Here is a 19,837-nt window from a genome sequence, read left to right as displayed (position 1 = left end):
GAAAAATTAAACACAAGGAGGGAAGAGGGGGTGACTGCCGCCTCTCCAGCAGACGGAGGAAGACCAATGGCAACAGAGTGCCGTACTGTTTACATCCCTATAAGCCAAGACTTCAGTTGTACTTGGAATCCCACTAAAGACAAACATATGGTGCAACCTGAATTCAAGGGTGGCCCTTTCCGTGAATATTTTTATTATTTTTTTTTTTTTACAGGATTTCAATTATCCTGGCATCGGTTGATCCCAATTAACACAGATAATGGAGAGTTTACATTGTATTTATAAATTTAATACTTTAAAAAATATATATTTTTTAGTATGCTAGGAGTTTATTGCTACTGCTGGTTTTACTTTCAGTACAGTTTCCTTTTTTCTAGGGTTACATTTCACATTACATGTCACTGGTACTTTCTGCAGTGATTTTTTTTTAAAAAACCAACGCTCATCTGTATTATTTTACTATTAAGGCACCTTAATACAACTTGTTTTAAACACCATTGTATTGTGTAATAGTTTTTCTTTGGTATTTCTGTTAAAACTATATAGACGTTCAATTATGCAGCAAAATCGCTATTCTAGCATGGCCAATGTCCAGGACATGCTGGGTTAAAGACATTTCACTGTATTAAGTTTTATATGCCAATCCAGCAACGCACCACACTTCTTAGTAAGTGTGTCATAATACAAGTGGAGGAAAAGTTTGATGCTTAAATCCCAACTGCAAAATATGACTCGCTAATTTATCACCACCCAATTCAAACCTTGGTTTTTCGGAGCTTACAACATTCTATGGAGGTCAACATGCCTCGAGTCATTGTTTTCATAGACACTGTGAGGTAACACCCAACCTTTACCTTTTGCCTCTTGACTCAGTGTCTCCAGGGTCTAGTGTGAATCCTGATGTGCTACAACAGCTTGTGTTTCAGGTCGCTGGAGCAGTGGGTATAATCACACAAAAATACCATAATTCATTACATTCTTGTTATGATACATGTAATGTGTAAAGTTTAAAACATAATATCACATTTTGTAAACAACATTAACAATGGCTTCATGCTCAGTATAAAACACATTGAAGAATATCCAAATTTCATTACCACTCAGCTTCAGAACTCGAAGTCATCACGCTGTAAAAAAAAAAAGGAAACAGCAACATTGTTTACCTCCTTAGTGATAAATATGCTTAAACTACAGTATTACTAAAACATGACGTGAGCAACCACGAAGGAATAAGGCATGTGTGTTAGTGCAGCTGTTGTTGAAAAAAGTATCTGAGAGTGAGTAGGGAATATTCACTGCCATCTTACTGTCAACACGTTTACAAACCTGTGCATGTGTATTTACACTACACTGCTATACACCTACAAGGCAAAGGTAACACTGTGCAAGAAATTACGGTCGCTGCTATACACATAGACCTCAGTTCAGTGCTGCCTTACCTTTATCGCAACAAGGGTTGGGCAGAGGAATGGGAGAAAGCAAAAGAGAGACCTTGAAATTCACACGTCCTTGTTGCATGGATATGGTGGTTGAGTGACACCCTATTTGACACACTCAAGCATTTTACACCACTTTTATAAATGACCCCAAGCAGTTTTTTTTTTGTAATTTTTTAGTTTTCAGCCATTTTTTCTGTAATTTATTTTACTCGTACCTGACAAGTTTTAAAATAAAGATTTACTTAAGTGTAGTATTTGTACTTAAAAAATTAATATATTGATTTTTAACTAAATTAACTGCACGTGCAAAGAATATTTAAAATTAAATGTTTTTGTTCAACAATTAAATTATTTGGATGATGCAATACCATTTCGTTGTACTCCAGCACGTGTCTCCTTATTGCCGAAGTATCCACCCATGTCACAAAATCTTCAAGGTTTCTAAAACAAAACAAAGCACATGATCTACTTTACAGTGGACTCTCTCCCTATCATACACCGAGTTAGCTATTTCATTCTCTTGTCATTACTGTTAATGACTATTATTAAGTACTGTTATGGGATTTCCCTGTAAATTTATTCCAACAGTGCTCTTGCATTTGTTGTTAGGTCACAAATTTTCTCAGCCGATATTTACGAAACGTTATCTTTAAGCTGTTAAAGGTCACACAAATGATTAAGACTATGAATACTTGCATTACTGTTTACTACTTCAGATAATATTTAGTAAATAGCAGTATATTATATTGTAATTTTGTTAATTTGGGACAAAACATAAAATGAAAGAGCACTATTGTAATAAAATTACAGAAACATTTCTTAAATAAAAACAGGTCCTTCAATTAGTTTGTTAGCCCCCCCCCCCCCCCCCCCCCCACACACTTTACAGCCCCTTACACGCTCACATTCACACACACACACACAAAGCCACTGACATGAGACAAGGATGTTAAGGTCTTCTGAAACTATGCATAAAAATATTAAGAATACCTCGTCACAAGAAAAGCAGGATCCTTCATTATTTCCACGCCAACTCTAACGTGACCTTGTTCGATGAATTTGGTTGCCATCTTGATAGTTTCCGACATCTTGCTTTTCACCATCATGACCGGCAAACGTCTGCGACAGAAACTTGAAGCGTTGACTTTGTCACATAACGACAAGTCCCACTTTGTAGGTATGAGACCCATTATGTACCTGCGACATGTTTCAAAGGTATCACACATCACAAAGTTTTGTGTATGTGCTCAATACACACAATAATGCATGTTTATTATTTTCCAGTGTTGAGTGATTGACTGAGAATCTATAACAGGCCAGCAGTTAAATAAATAAAAAAAATTACTAGTACACATTCACCAATAGATACAGTATAAACCTGTTAAGTCGAATATAACAATACTTGTAGCATTTTCATGTCCCAACATTGAGTGAAGATAGCAAATGACAAACATTTCTTGTGTTATTGGCCTAGTACCAATTTTTGTTCATAACTTAACCACAAAATCAGCCTCTAATACTATGGTGACTAACATCAATGGAATGTACTTCATAAGTGGTACCACAATGCTTGAGGTGAGGTAGAGGGGGGAGGGGAACCACGTGTACAATTGAATTGGTCTCATTATTTCTTCGAAGACCTGTATCAGGGGGTTCACTTAAATTCCACATTAAAACTTTCGGTCTCTCAAAGAAATGTATTGATGATATTGTTCCAAGGACTCTAGCGACAATGCTAGCCAGCCAGCCAGCCAGCCAGTGCACCTGCCTGCAGTAGGGGAACTATTGAAGGTAGTACCCATCCCTCCATTACTGCTACACGCCTGATCCCATTAGCAGCGGCGCCTCGATAACCCCCCCTTCCTCTTCCCCATTGAGCCCGGAGAATTCTCTGTGGCTCTCGCAGTGTTCTGCACGTTCCCAGAACCTCGACTGTGTGAAGTGGCGTAACTAGGACACCAATGTTTCCAGAGCTTTGAGTGTTAAGTCGGGGATTCTGATGACGCGATACTTTGGAGGGCTGTGTTACCTTTCCAGGGCAGGACTCGGCAGGTTCATAAATGGAAAGATAGACCTGCGTGGGCAGTCACGTGAAGAGGGGGCGTGACCCCTTGGTGTGCGAAGGACTTTGTGTGCAAAGGCCGGTGCATCGGGGACCGAAGCATCCTGTTACATGTGCGGTGGACGAGTGAATAGTGCGAGGCAGTGTGTTGAAACACCGGTGCACATTAATATACAAGCAGTAGAGAGAGCCACTGTCTGCCATTCTCCAAGGGGAGAGTAAATTGTGGACTTAATGAAAGAATGATTAAATTTACAACTCAAAAAAATACTGAAAATATTAGGTAATAAATAAAACTGTATTTAATTTATCGGGCTATGCTTTTCGGACCTGCTTTCCCACTAGTAATAATATTCTGATTTGTGAGTTTAGACTTTCTTTCTCTGACACACACTACTCAAACATGTACATAACTACTTCATTAATTTTATAACATTTTTTCAACAAAATGAAGCTTTATTACGGGGTGCATACATGTATGACAAGTATTTTTTTCATAATTAATAGGAGACTACAGTTGTTCAGTGGTCACATCACTTGTCTCCCAGCTAATCCGGGCTACAAACAGGAATTTTTCGCAAGTGGGGAACATGGCTAGTATTACCATGAGCCAGTGGGTTTTATCGAGGTACTCCCATTTGCCCCCCCACTCATCCAGTCAATGCTCTGTTCTCATCTCAACTCCCCTCACCATCTGTAATGATCCCGCCGACAAAATGTTAGACCCAGTCATTCATTATCAATTACATAATTTTGAAAAGAGAATTTTAGTATGCATAATCTGGCTCTGCCTGTCTGATTAAATTTCCCAATATTACCAGATTTACTAAGAGAGTGGATTTAAATTATTTAGTTACTCTCAGAGACCAACATTTATTTATTTATTTAACAACTTTTTAGGTGGCTCAGTTATGATTTACACATTTCCTTACACTTCACATTTGTAAATAAACTAGTAGAAAATAAACTTAAGTACTTAAAAATTTCATAAAACAATAATTGAACATTACGAAATAAAATCAACAACTAATTAATATATTACTCTAAATTAATTATAGGTATGGGTAAAACATTTCAGACTGCCAAACTAAGAGAAACATGCAGTTTTCATCAGTACACAAGTCACAAAGTGATTAAATAAAACAGAAATACAGGTGTTATTGTTATAAGCTTACAGCTTTTCAAGTAGCTGTGCACTGCATTCCACCCGGAACGGGTCTTTTGGATCCAATTCTTTTATCTTCCGGGCCAGTTCTCTTATTTGCCTGGAGAGCTTGTTGTACCTGTAAGACAAACAAAATTCTTAATTCCTTAAAGAAATTCTTAGTATTACTTAAAAACCTTAAAAAATACTTATTAAAAAAATTTAAAACATTATTTTTAAGCCATTGAAGCAACACACACATACTATCATATTGTATTCATTTGTTGCTTTCATATCCATAGCTGAGATACTTTTGAGTGAATTAAATACCAACTTTACAGTAGGTATTAATTTATTTCAGTAAGTTATTATTGGAATTAATGCTAACATGGGAGAGGTTTAAAATGACCAGGCTGAATTGGTTTGCTTCACCATCTGAACAGAATAAATACTGAGATTTTGAAAACTATGCATATGAATATGAAAAAGAATACCTCAGGAAAGATCAAGGTTGGAAAATATATAAATGGATAGAGCTTAACGTATCGTAACATCAACATGGTTCGTACCCTCTTGAGCAATAAAGAATTGAGGAGTTCTTAAGTACCCCTTTACTTCACTGCCTTGATCACTATCAAAAGGTAGGAAACCATTTGTAATAACACAAATGTAACTCAAGCAAATAACAATGTTTAATAGTTAATGCACACAAAAATTTTTTTGTTGGTTGGTTAAAGTCCTACAGATAAGCCCCTACTGTTCATAATTATCTGTGGAACACATCTAACCCAAGCAGTGATTTGAATTTTACACACCAACCATTTACTATCATCACTAATTATATTTACTTTAACGAATTCCAAGTAAGGACAATAAACACACCTTTTTAGTTTAAAGGTGAAATACAAAAAATGAAAAAAATATTAATTTTTTGTACATAAAATCTAATTACTTGGCCCAAAATTTGCCAATTTTACTGGGCACGCACAAAGCGTTGTTTGCGACCCAGTCGGAAAGAAAAGAACATTAAAATACCCACATTTATCCATAACTTGCAAGCTATCTGTGTTTATTAAAGAGTTTTTAAGGATTCTTAGTGAAATTTAAAAGACTTTTAAGGGATCGTAATCAATTTAAGACCAATTAAGGATGCTTTAATGATATTAAGCAGGCGTACGAACCCTGTTCAAAGTCATCAGAGACGATGAAAGGTGATGAGACGCTAATGGACCATAATGGTACGAATGGACGGGGGGAAACAGACTCAAGGAAACTCACCGCCGGATCACCTTGTTGCGAGACGAGCGAGAGATCGCACTCTGTCACCCACGGCTCCGGAGACAAGACGGAACGGAGGGACTTGATTTAAGTGGTTAAGGGCATACGTCCCACTCCAGGTCATTGTTTAATTTTTACATTTAACATGGTTACACTCACAGTCTTTTCTAGTGGCCAAATTTCAAAAAAATTTAAAAATATACGTAGTCTTGTGCAATATGGATAAAGAGAACCAAATGGAATTAAAAAACCGCAAATTTTGGGTTTAAAGGCAATGCTAGTGGCTACTGCACTGTATGTTTCAGATTTCGTTCAGAAAAAATTTATGAAATTTAACTAAACATTTTTAAAATCATAAAAATTTGGAGAATTTTAAAAGGCTAGCTTAAATTATATAATTTTTTCTGAAAGAAATCAAACCATACGACATAGTAGCTGGTAAAATTGACTTAAAACTTAAAAAAAATCCAGTTTTATATTCTATTTCATTCTCCTTATCGATATTGCACAAAAACATTAAAACGGCAACTTTTGCAGCTAATTATGCAAAAAAAAAAAAAAAGTGATAGGCCTATCTATATAATTTCATTTCGTAAAAGTTCAACCTCTCAAAAACTCTGCAAGTTCAACCGTGTGGAATGTAAATATAAAGTAATGACCTAGAACAGTACATACAACCTTAAACAATTAGTTATGAGATTTGTCTTCCAGTCGTGAGGGGCTGGTTGACGGAAGTCATGACTGTGTGCAAAATTGAAGGGGTAAGTCATATCGTGAAAACAGACGAGGCTGCAGTCGGGAAACGCAAATGTACTGAAACTGAACAGAAGACCGTCCGTCCACTTTCTATAATTCAAAGGGGGGAAATGAATAGTATCCCTCTTGTCTGCATAGAGAACAGTACATCAACAAACTCCTGAGCATCATACATACCTGTTAATGCCTGGGACGACAGCTGTCGGCTATTGCTGGCGTGAATGTTAGGGTGAGTATACTGTGAATTTCGATGATCCCGACAAACCAAGCAACCATCCAAAGCATAGAGCAAGTTAAAGAGAATGTGTGGCACAGGAATAAAATAACCTCTTTCCAGCAAATACATCTAGATTCAAATTTGGGTGCACATTTCCAGACAAGCACAATTTTCTGCTTGCTGCAAAATCTGAAAATCATGTGCAGTTTCTAAGCAGTCATCTCATGTGGAGGGCTCTCAACTAACGTATTTTGTTGGCTATTAGTATTCAACACCTACATTAGTTCAGGATTTCATTTATTGCCTCTGTTGTTAACTTGGCATTGTGTTTTTAGGCAGTTGTTTTTGAGCCAAGTCCTTGTTCAGTCTTACCTGAGTTTTGTCATACGGTACTATAATTATGGTTATGGTATGTGTTTCGATTCGAAGCTGGAATTCAAAGGTATCTTCATCTCAGTTGTTCAAAAACACAATTGTTGGTAGGTTTTCAATTTTTTTTTTTTTTTATGAAAGACCCGCGACCCTGACAATTTACTCTCTATACTACCGAATTATTCGACTGTGGAAGATATCGTGTCTGTAAATAATTTTGAAAGCAAAAAATAATTCACAACATTTTTGAATAACTATCTTTTCTAGTGAAACTTACTTGGTATAATCCTCACGTTTCTGAATACAATATCGTTTAAGAATCTTAACTTCATGAAGATTGTTGTCAGCTTCCCACGATATGAAATCAACTTTTTTTAAAAGCTTCTGTTCGTGAAATTTTAACTTACGCACCATCGTTACTCGTTCATCAACACACCCTGGCGCACGCCTGTTTATTTATTCTTGACTCATCAGTGGTTGGTTGCATCAAAGACTGCAAACTCAGTGCTACTTTTCGTAAGTTCTACCCTAGCGCTCTATGTATATACTTGTGAAACTAACAAAAAACAAATGTAGCGACGGTAAATTTGAATATAAGCACGCGTAGTCTATTAAAAAACGATTTATTTCCCACGGAAATATTTCAACTATTATGTTTACTTTGACAACTGAATTTTTTTTTGCAAAGGAAACAAACTGACGCCGGCCGCCAATGCTCCTCTATGTCGCATAGACCGCTATGGCTCATCAACGTCTCGCAAAAGCGTGTGCACCGAACGCGCCCGTGCGCGCAGCAAAGTGTAGTGCGTGCGACGAGGCGAACGCCATGCAACGAGTGCTGCACCGGCGGAAGGATCTAGGCGGGTGTGGCATATCCCTCTGCCGCACTACAACAAATTATTTTAATTATATTTTTCCACAGGTTTTTATTAAACATTATGTTTCATTAATTAATAATTCAGTCCTGTCAAAATTATGTCTCACTGTGCGATTTGTCCCAAACCTGGCCGGTTCAGTTTCCCGCGAAATTCACACGTTTCCGCGGGAGGGCTGGCGGGGGAGGGGGGTCGCGCGCGGCGACACCGGCAGCGTCCTTCTGGGAGCTCAACCAGGCCGGCAGCCTGCGCGCAACGCGGAACCATCAACCCTTGCTTTCACCGACATGTAGTTTTCAATAGTGTAATATTTTCTTAAACTTTTGCGTACAGTTCCGTGGTCAGCCTCAATCTGCCATGGGGTATTTAACTTAATTAAATCATAGCTCTGAGATAAGTGTTCTACGTTATACGTAAGTACTGTGGGAAGTTTGTGAGGATTTACGTCGGCGCTTCACGCCCCAACTTAGCCTACAGGCAACTTAGTTTTGGCCCGCACGGGGCAGCCAGCAGGCGACACGTGCCGTCGAACATAATAACGATTCAGTCCCTGGGACACATCTAGGGGTCACGCAGAGTCGCCGGAGACACGGGCCTACGTGTCCCTAGCCCAGTTTGTTAAATGTTAGAGAGTAGTGAAGTGTATTGTTCGTCAAGAGATCGTTCGTCATGTTAGAGTGTATTCTGTAACTATCGCGTCACGTGTACAAGTTCGCATCTAGGTATCACGTAGAGTCGCCGGAGACACGGGCCTACGTGTCCCTAGCCCAGTTTGTTAAATGTTAGATAGTAGTGAATTGTATTGATCGTACGTCATATTAATGTGTATTGTGTAACTATCGCGTCACGTGTACAAGTTCGCCCCTCACGCGCATTAAAATCGTGAGCCGCCACTGAGGAAGTGGGCTGCGCGTGTGACTAGTCGCGTCGGGCAAACCGTTACGGCCAGAACGGGCAGCAGCATGTATTGGGCTGTGCTGTATTAAATTCACCAAATATCTTTCAGGAACTTTGTGTTATTATTCAGGCGTTCCGAGTGGCCATAACAGCTCGGGGGGCCCTACTGCGTTGACCCCTACCTCTAGCCACAAGGCCGAACCTTCCCTGAGATCACGAACCCAAGCAAAAATCACGTCTAAATAGTCAGAGGTAGCGGGGACGGCGTCAAAACATTAACACAAACAATTTCTTTTAGTCAGGTGGTGTGGTACAATTTATTGTTAGAATTAAGTAGGTACTTGTTTTAGTCAACAGATACTAAAGCTCCAAGAACAATATTTTAATAATGATAGTAAGAACACATTAAAACTAAGCTCATTATGTACATATTACATTATGTACATGTTTTCTAATGTAACATAGGTACCTACTAACAAAAATTGTACTGATACAAATTGCTCAATTTAACAAAAAAAAATGTTAATGTTCAGCACATTAGCAACAGTGGCCAAAGAAATATGCCTATACTCAAGAATAAAACTGTCCAAGCAAGCAATGTTTTCATAAATAACAATGTTACTAGGAATATTCACTTGTGTTGTAAAATTTTTCATTTCCGTGCTTTTTAGGCCAGTAGCGTTAAACATCCAATTCGGAAATAATTCCTACAAAAGATTTTTTTGTTTCAATGGCTTCATTTGTGACCCAATGTAACTCTCCTAAGTTTTCCCCCTCGGGGGAGTTGTGGAAAAGTTGGGGGGGGGGGGGGGGGTGAAAATGTACCCCCAAAAGGGGTGTTTTTACGGTTTTTTGCTTTTATCTCCCACACTAAACAAAATATTTGAAAAGTACATTTCATAAGAGTTATAGAGCATTAATCTCTGCGTTGAATGGTACCAAGAAAAATTTTTTTGGACAATTCGTTACCAAACTACAGCAGCTGAAAGTTTGACCAATATTCAATATCAGTGTAAATGGTTGGTTTTAACTACAGGTTTTAGACGATGTCTTATTCAAAAATGAAAAATTAGCCAATTGGCCCAACTTTCAACATTAATTACAATGGTTGTTTTAACTTCAGGTACAGAATTTTTTCACAAACAGGATAACAGTAATATACTATACAAAATTAGTATATTTATATTAACATGAAAAATTGTCACTAAATTAAAACATACATACATAATGGGTGAATACAAGATTTAAATAATAGACATGCTGAAATAAAATTAAAGTCTTCGACGTTTCTCTGCCGTTGGACCACTGGGCTCAACATTTTCGTCGATGTCTGACACTTCTGATTCATTGTCAGTCAAAATGTTGAGGTATCCATACACATCTTCTTCGGCATCTTCCAATAATTCTACCAGTTGGAGGGCGTATCGCATGAGGTCCCCTTGCAACTGGCACAAATTATCGAACATTTCAAACCTGCCTTCCTGCAGCCGCAAGAACCTGCACACCCTTTGCTGCACTTGCAAGAAATCTTCATCAGAAGCGACTGTGGAGCTGGTTCCTTGGAGGTAAGAACAGGGGCAAGTCCAAAGTTGGACTGCTGCCATCCCCACTGGAGCGGATCCATCTGGTTCCCTATCCACATTTGAACTTGGAGGTAGGTTCTGAAGCAATGTTGGCGAGCTGCTTCCGTGGTTGGTGGTAGGGAAGCCAAATTGAATTGAGATATTATGAGGGATTTGGCAAACAGGTCAAACCGCACCTTGTCCAGATTGTCCTCTGTTCTACCACCATAGAGGGTGGTCAAAAATCGTTGCCCAGCTTCTGCAATTGCTTGAGGTTGTGAATCGTGATCAAAGAAGGGTTTGATGTCCTCTAAAATGTGCTCATTCTTGGCCACATGTTTCACTATTATCTTCTTGCCGAGCTTGTAAAATGAAGAAGTGATGTCGCAACCACTAACGGCGTGGAGGAAAATGTGAACCTTTTTCAGGTCGTCGGCGAGTTTACAACTCTGGTGGGTGAATATTTTTTGTGGTGTTGTTCCTCTTCCTGGTTTGAGGTAATAAATGTTAGCCGATGGTGTGGCTAGAGCAGTGAGGCTGACCAACAAATCCGTATCCTCACCGACTAGAGCAACCTTCTCATGACTATGGGCAACTTCGATGTCTGTGGTGACGATTATGTGGTCTGCATCCTCACGAGCTTGCTTGACTGATTTGCCTTCACTTTCCAGCCTCTCGGTAAGCAAGCTGATGAGTCGCTCCTTGTTCCTGTCATTTGAAAGAAATTGCTCCTGGGTCATCGTCACCACCATTGACTTTGTGAAGATGACCTCAGGAGCAATGTGCCTCTTCATTCTGCGGAGCCGCTCTGCGGATTTGATGCTTTTGGTACGCAGGTCTTCGGGGTAGCCATCAAAAACCACAGTGGTAACTTTTCTGTTGTAGTGGCGTTTCAAGTAATCAACATACTTGTTGATAATACATTGAAAGGCATCGCCATTCTTCCATACCACTCGGTGTAATAAAAATCCTCCATCAATGACATGAGCAGCTCCATCGAGGTTAACTTCTCCTACAGGATCAAAAAAGTCATAAAGTACAGACTTAGGTGCCTTCCTCATTCCAACCTCATCGAATAGAGACAGGGTATATGGTGCCAGCTTGTATTGGAAGAATTCCCTTAGCTCTTCATCAGATTTCTTGAGGAGTGCGATACGGTGAAATATTGTCTCAGGATTGACTGGTACATCCTCCCCATGAATGGTAAACTTTGACTTGAAACCTTGAACATCTTTCTGACAAACTTGATTTGGTCAAAGTTTTGTCCCACCAAGGTAAGCATTGACGAATTCCCAATTTCAAAGGCTTTGTGAAAGTTTATTGATTCATCTCCCATGACACCTGTACTGATGGACATCATGAAGTCGCTTGCTGGAAAAGGATCGTGAGATTGAAACCACTCCACAAACTTCTGTACATCTCCATTATCACGCTGGACTCTAGCATCTCTGGCATCAAAATGCTGCTCTGAGGTGGTGAATGAAACCCAGCTAAAATCCTCGACCTGTTGTGCCACTGTTGTAACTATTGGCATGGTGACTACCCATCTGCTGAGAGTACTATCTGAAACACCACGACCATGACTAAGCTCTCCACTACTTTTTAATGAGCGCATGAGGGTCTGCTCAATGGTTATGTCAGACCAAATCCCACTCCAAAATTTATCAGATCTTCTGATTGTAAACCATCCATTCAGCACAAACCTCTCATACTCTTTTTGAGATAGTTTCTCTTGTAGGTCCATCATGTCTTGCAGATAGAGCTGCGCTGACTTAGCATACAAAAAATGCCCACTTGTATGGAAATAGGGCAACATCTTCTTCACAGTACTCAGATGCAGCTGCCAGTCACCAGTCCTCTCTGCCTGTATGAACTGCTTCATGAAGGTGGTCATTTTGAAGTAGCTTGGCAGTGGGACCATTATCCTCCATTTATTCTAGTTTCTCAGTGAACAGCTGCTTCAAATATTCGTGATCAAGTTCTTCCAAGGGAGTCTTTGAATGGGAAGGTTCTTCTGAGTCCTCATTACCCCTCATTTTCGTAAGGATGACATTTGCAAGAGCCAAATTGGTGCTAGTGTTAAGGTCGATTGTGAGCAGGGATTTTTATTTCGGCGGTTGATACCGTGTAGGAATTTTTTGTTTGACAGTTAGTGCCGTGACTGTTGTTAGATTGTTACCAATCGAATTCATGCCTTTATGTGTTTGCTTCAAGTGTAGTTGAAACCAACCATTTCTGCTATAGTTGAAAACTTGTCCAACGTTAACCTGCTGTAGTTTGGTAACGCATTGGCCGAAAAATTCGCTCTTGATCCCATTCGATGCAAAATTTAATTCTTAAAAAATGTTATGTTAAATAACTGTTTGATAAAAAGGTTAATTCTAAGATATTTAAGAAAAACTTATATTAAAACGAAAATTATTCGTAAAATTAACAAATTGATACGACTTTCACCTTTTGTAATTTAGCAACGGGTGGTCCAAAAATTTTTTTCCCTGGTTTATTCTACACAGAATTTAATGCTCTACAACTTTTATAAAAGGTACTTTTTCAAAATTTTGTTAAGTTCAGGAGATACAAGTGGAAAACTGCATAAGTATCCCTTTTGGGGGTACATTTTCACCCCCCACCACTTTTCCACAACTCCCCCGAGGGGGAAAACATAGGAGAGTCATATTGGACCATAAGTGAAGCCATTGACGCAAAAAAACCTTTTGTAGGAATTATTTCCGAATTGGGTGATTTTTGTGTTTAACGCTACTGGCCTATTTTCATTATGATCACTTGCACTTCTAGTAATTCTGTTTTTCATTTTACACCATTATGGCAGTGATACTATATAAACTATATAATAATAACATAATAATAATTATTTATTTTACTTTTTTTTTACACTTTGTTAACAATATCCACTTAATTAACCAGGAAATTCAGCACTCACGAAAGCAAGCTTATATGTGAGTGCATCTAGTCACTTTAAATTACATGCCGTGACGCCACTCCCACTGCCTGTTTAAGTTTTTTAATTAAATATTAGCGTTGGAAAGAATCTCAGGGGTTTTAACGGGGGTTCGGCCTCGTGTCTGTAGGCAGGAGCGCGTCTTGGTTCGGAAATTACCTGGGCTGTTCAGGCCACCCAGGACGCCTTGTAAATGAATGGTAAACGAGTTACAGGACCCTGCACTTTATTCAGTATTGATACACTCATTCGTCCCGATACTGGCCGCGTCCGTTGTCGGACCGCTGTGACACGCGTATCTCTGAACGTAAATGACACGCGCAGGATAGGTTGCAAAGTAATATCGACAAGTTGAAACGGTGGATACTCGTCCCTATGAAAGATTTGGCAGATAGTCACGGAAGTGGTGTTGCCACAACTTAGGCTGACATGTAAACATGTAGAGAAATTCCTATGTTCAGGATTGTTTGCAGTCTAGCCTGCGACGAAATATTAATGACTCCAAAATTACGTGGATACGCCAGCTGGAGACGTACACGTTAAAGTCTCTTGGAGTTGAAAGTTATTCAGTTAAAACACACGTTACCAATTACACGTTTAGAATGATGATAGTTAAAAGGCGAAAGTTAGTCAGTAGCAAAGAGCCTACTTTTCAAGTGTACTCGTTTGCCGTTCCTGATACAGGCGCGTATCAGTGATAAAGTATCAGATTGATACTTTTCGACCCACCTCTATGTTAAGCTGTAATCGTTATAGCAGGTTGTTAACACGAATTGACAGCTTAAAAAGACATGGTAGAACATGTAAAGCCAAGACTACTTACGGCATAGAGGACATCGATGGATCCACTAGACTAAAGAAGAGTGATCTGCATTACGACAGTAATTTTCCTTGTCCTGAGCGTGATGAAGAACATAAATTGAAGGAAGATGATGGCTTCGGGAAGACTGAAACTAATGGAAGTATCAACACCGTGAAAAGTGAGAATACATTCAAAGTAGTATATGAATGGGGCTCCTGAAACTGTCTTCTGGCTGTGGAGCCGGGAGCCGGTCCGCCATCTTGGATTGTGACGACACGGCGGCCATATTGGATGACCTTGACTCCGGCGGCCACTTTGGATTCGCCATCTTGGATCCGCCATTTTGGATGACGTCATTTTGTTTTCTCGAACATTCCTGCGTCGTGTTTTCGTCATTTTGAATTATGACATCACCATTGCAATTTCCGTTATGGTCGCCATCTTTAACTTTTTTATTTATTATCCGATTTTAATGAAACATTTTTTAAATTTATAAAAAAAAATCTATTAATAAAATTTTAATAAATTTTTTTTAAAAAACATACATATACGGCACGGAGCTCGGAGTCCTCGGTTCGAATTCGGTGAGGGCAAAAAAAATAAAACATCAGATCCTTCCTCCGCAGAAGCCACCTACTTACTGACCTACCACCAATATCAAGGTATATATCGTCAGCTGGTATGACGTCATGTCCGCCATCTTATCTTCGTATGCTAGAGACCGCCATCTTGTTTTCGTCTGCTAGAGTGTGCTGGCGACATGTTAGTATAATTTTCTGTCCACCATACCTTTAACATCGTCTGTTGGCATTGAACTTTGACCTTGACCTTGAACATTGACCTTGAACTTTGGCCTTGACCTTTAATGTTGATCTTGGACTTTGACCTTGACCTTTAAATTTGACCTTGACCTTGACGTACATCCAGTGGCGTAGCCAGGATTTGTGTATGGGGGGTGTTAAGAAGCATGGCCCCCCCCCCCCCCCCCCGTATTAAAGCGGGGGGTCCGGGGGTCCTCCCCCGGGAAAAATTTGATTTTAAGGTGTAAAATAGTGTATTTTAGTAGTTTTCGGTACTTAAATTTAAATATTGTAATGGTAAAAATTTTATTAATTTTTAATATGAAATTTCTTTGAGTGATGAATAAGAAATTTAATTAAAGATTTGGGGCTAAGGGGGGGAGGGGGGGTTAACCCCTAAAACCCTCCCCTGGCTACGCCCCTGCGTACATCATGGATCCGACATTTTATGTTCAGTACATGCTACCAGGAGCTACCACCTGCTAAAGGACATTGCCTACATCTTGTTTTCGTCTGCTGGAGGACACCATCTTGTGTGTACTCGTCTTACCATCATGCTAGTTTTATTCTTACCCACCAGAGTGCAGTAATGATTTATTACTGTGACATCCGCCATCTTGGAATTTGGACGTCATCTTTGAATCGTGTAATTATTTAGCTAGAAATTCGGGAAAAAATCCAAAATTCACCAATAAAATTGCCAATAAATGTACAGATTGATTCGATCAATTCCTGTCCTTCGTTCAGTACTCTATCGATGGAATATTGTTTAATTTTATGTAAAAAATAATAATTTCAATAATCCATGTTCAAAATTCTTAAAGAGACTTTAAATCCTCTACTACCATCATCCTATAAGCCATAAAGACCATCATATTGGAAATTCTTAATAATTAACCTAGAAATTCAGGAAAAAGTTGAAAAATCATTAAATAAATTTGCAAACAATATACTGATTAATTAGATCGGCGAAAGTCCTTGATACGATCCTGGACTAAGCTAAAAATAAATTTAATTTAAATACCAGAAAAGTGTAAGTTTCGAGAAATAAAACACAAGTTATTTTACAACATAATATTTATTACATAATTTCTATTCTACTACAGGATCACTTGCGAAGGTCATTAATCTTGTAATCATGTAGCCCTGCATGGGCGCGAAATGACTAATTCTTAGATCCAATCGGTTTATACTAGACAGAGACCAACCGGAACCTTACTAACATAGTCCTCTTCTTGGCAGAGTTTCTGGATACTGTGTTTAACAGATTGCTTCACATCGTCATAACTGTAAATTGTAGCCGTCGTTGTCTTGAGAGGACTTCTCTAGGTCCTCGAACGGATACGATTTACCATATAAACAGTCCAGCCACAAGTTATAATTTAAAGTTCCGTACGTTGTTAATTCATCAGTAAGCTGATTGATTATTTTCTACCTGATATCCTCAAGAAAAATAAAAATGTCTTTAGCTCCAAATACTCCAAAAGGCTCCAAAGGCTCCAAAGCCTACAAAAGTCTCCAAAGGCTCCAAATGGCTCCAAATGCTCCAAAATGCTCCAAATGCTCCAAAAGGCTCCAAATGCTCCGAGTGTATCTGATTATCCATGTCGATATTATGATGGTTTTCTCAGTGTGCTCCTGATTATTCCTGGCTAGGCATCTTATGGATTTCTTCGAGTGCTGCTGATTATTCTTGACAATATTATGATGGTATTCTCCGTGTGCTTGTGATCATTCCTGTGGTTTCTTCAAGTGCTTCTCTCTATTCTGAGAAACGCTCTCTACATGATGGATTTTTTACCTAATGAGACATGTCATTTTATTCAGAGTTACATTTAATTAGTGAAATTCTGCTAATAAATTGACACTTACAATATTTTTACCAGGTGGATTTCCAAAAAAAAAAAAAAAAAAAAAAACACCATTACTCAGTCAAATAATAAGCTCTGAGAAACACTAACTGGTAGAACAAACTTCCTTCTCCTTGGAGTCTAGCGAGGCCATCCTTCTTTTGTGATCGTTAGAGATCATCCCGCATCCCGCATAAAAGAAATAAATATTATTTACCATCAAGCGACACGTGGCGACATCTGTTGATGAAAAGCAGAACTACTTACAAAAAGTACCTTTGCATGAGATAACTTAACTCTCGCTGAAGAAATATTTAAAAAATTGTATTTAAGTAATGGTTATTAATTTAAAACTCTTAGTTTGCATCTGTCATTAGTCGTAGAAGCTAACATGTACCCTGGTACGATTTCTGAAGCTGTATCAAAACGCCATCAATGTAGATACTGTAGCAAGGTGTTTACCTTGAGAAAGAATGCTAAACGACATGAGAGAAGCGAGTGTAATTTGGGTCCTTGTCAAAAACCATTTCAATGCAGTCAGTGTCAGAAATTCTTTGGTAGAAGATATTACTTGGATAGACATTGCAAGACTTGTACAACTAAGATGAATAAAGATAACGAAGACTGTGCTCCAACATCGCGGAAGAGGAACGAAGGCGAAAAAGCTAATGTTAAAAATACTGATCAAGATCCTGATAATAATTTAAAATTTAAAACAAACGAAGAAAGTTGCAACGACATTAGAAATTAAAAGATATTCACACCAATATCTAGTCGTCTCCATGAAAATGTGAAAGATGGAGAAACACCTGAAGCTTACAAGGCCGAAGACTGTGATGAATCATCTGAAGCTGACATGATTGAAGATTGTGGTGACACATCTGAGGCTGATATGAACGATGACTGCGCTGACACATCTAAGGCTGACATGATGGAGTACTGTGCTGAAGCACCACAAGCATGTAAGAGCGGAGACTGTGATGGTGGCTTGAAACCAAAACGATGGAAACGACGTGTTATAATAAATAAATCTGATCAAGCTTGTGATAATCACTGTCTCGATGATGAAAGTGACATTGTTGTTGGCGTTAAAACGAAAGACACCAGAGATAATAATATTTATTATAAACAAGCAAGGAAGATGAACGTAGAAGAAGAGATTGATTATACCTCATGGGAAGATCCTAACATATTGGTTGACTGGCTAAGACTACTACATGATTCGCTTTGTGCAGGAAACTATTCGAACATTAAAGAAATATCCTTCATACTCAAAGAACTGAGGGAAGCTGGCTACATACAATAATGGCTTAAATTAAATGTATGTGTATAAACTTGAAGATAAATTAATATTTTTTTTCAATATGGTACCTAGCATTTCTCTAAATCTGATTTTTAAATAAAACTTATAACTTAAAGGAGTAAAAAACGTCACCACTGTTAGTCAAAATGTATACTAATAAAGGCATGCAAGTAATCATGCCAAGTTCGATAAAAAAGTAATTGAAATCAGTTGGAGTCAAATGCAGAAGGAGCTGTTGGAGCATTTGGAGCCTTTTGGAGCATTTGGAGCATTTTGGAGCCTTTGGGGCCTTTTGTAGCCTTTGGAGCCTTTGGAGCCTTTTGGAGTATTTAGAGCTAAAGACATTTTTATTTTTCTTGAGGATATCAGGTAGAACATAATCAATCAGCTTACTGATGAAGTAACAACGTACGGACCTTTAAATTATAACTTGTGGCTGGACTGTTTATATGGTAAATCGTATCCGTTCGAGGACCTAGAGAAGTCCTCTCAAGACAACGACGGCTACAATTTACAGTTATGACGATGTGAAGCAATCTGTTAAACACAGTATCCAGAAACTCTGCCAAGAAGAGGACTATGTTAGTAAAGGTTCCGGTTGGTCTCTGTCTAGTATAAACCGATTGGATCTAAGAATTAGTCATTTCGCGCCCATGCAGGGCTACATGATTACAAGATTAATGACCTTCGCAAGTGATCCTGTAGTAGAATAGAAATTATGTAATAAATATTATGTTGTAAAATAACTTGTGTTTTATTTCTCGAAACTTACACTTTTCTGGTATTTAAATTAAATTTATTTTTAGCTTAGTCCAGGATCGTACCAAGGACTTTTGCCGATCTAATTAATCAGTATATTGTTTGCAAATTTATTTAATGATTTTTCAACTTTTTCCTGAATTTCTAGGTTAATTATTAAGAATTTCCAATATGATGGTCTTTATGGCTTATAGGATGATGGTAGTAGAGGATTTAAAGTCTCTTTAAGAATTTTGAACATGGATTATTGAAATTATTATTTTTTACATAAAATTAAACAATATTCCATCGATAGAGTACTGAACGAAGGACAGGAATTGATCGAATCAATCTGTACATTTATTGGCAATTTTATTGGTGAATTTTGGATTTTTTTCCCGAATTTCTAGCTAAATAATTACACGATTCAAAGATGACGTCCAAATTCCAAGATGGCGGGTGTCACAGTAATAAATCATTACTGCACTCTGGTGGGTAAGAATAAAACTAGCATGATGGTAAGACGAGTACACACAAGATGGTGTCCTCCATCAGACGAAAAGAAGATGTAGGTAATGTCCTCTAGCAGGTGGTAGCTCCTGGTAGCATGTACTGAACATAAAATGTCGGATCCATGATTTACGTCAAGGTCAAAGTCAAATTTCAAGGTCAAGGTCAAAGTCCAAGGTCAATGTTCAAGGTTAAGGCCAAAGTTCAAGGTCAAAGTTCAAGGTCAAAGTTCAATGCCAACAGACAATGTTAAAGGTATGGTGGACAGAAAAT

General features: G+C 38.4%; 1 protein-coding gene across 2 annotated transcripts; it reads right to left on the bottom strand.

Annotated features, from left to right (window-relative positions):
* Window positions 1-976: 976 nt before the first annotated feature.
* On the bottom strand, window positions 977-7,752 carry LOC134531741 (U3 small nucleolar ribonucleoprotein protein IMP3). 2 transcript variants are annotated; one of them, XM_063367624.1, is made up of 5 exons: window positions 7,546-7,752; window positions 4,677-4,784; window positions 2,430-2,636; window positions 1,808-1,880; window positions 977-1,127 (listed from the first exon to the last, which is right to left on the bottom strand). In XM_063367624.1, exons 1-5 carry the CDS (start codon window positions 7,680-7,682, stop codon window positions 1,107-1,109), a joined length of 546 nt encoding a protein of 181 aa, XP_063223694.1. In that variant the 5' UTR covers window positions 7,683-7,752; the 3' UTR covers window positions 977-1,106. The 2 variants fall into 2 exon arrangements, with proteins under 2 accessions (XP_063223694.1, XP_063223687.1); XM_063367617.1 differs by having other exon boundaries at window positions 977-1,880; window positions 7,546-7,739.
* Window positions 7,753-19,837: the final 12,085 nt, after the last annotated feature.

This window comes from Bacillus rossius, chromosome 1 (assembly GCF_032445375.1).
Source record: "Bacillus rossius redtenbacheri isolate Brsri chromosome 1, Brsri_v3, whole genome shotgun sequence".
Lineage (NCBI taxonomy): Eukaryota > Metazoa > Arthropoda > Insecta > Phasmatodea > Bacillidae > Bacillus > Bacillus rossius.
The sequence above is the reverse complement of the archived record's forward strand: the minus strand, read 5'-3'. Positions and strand labels throughout refer to the sequence as shown.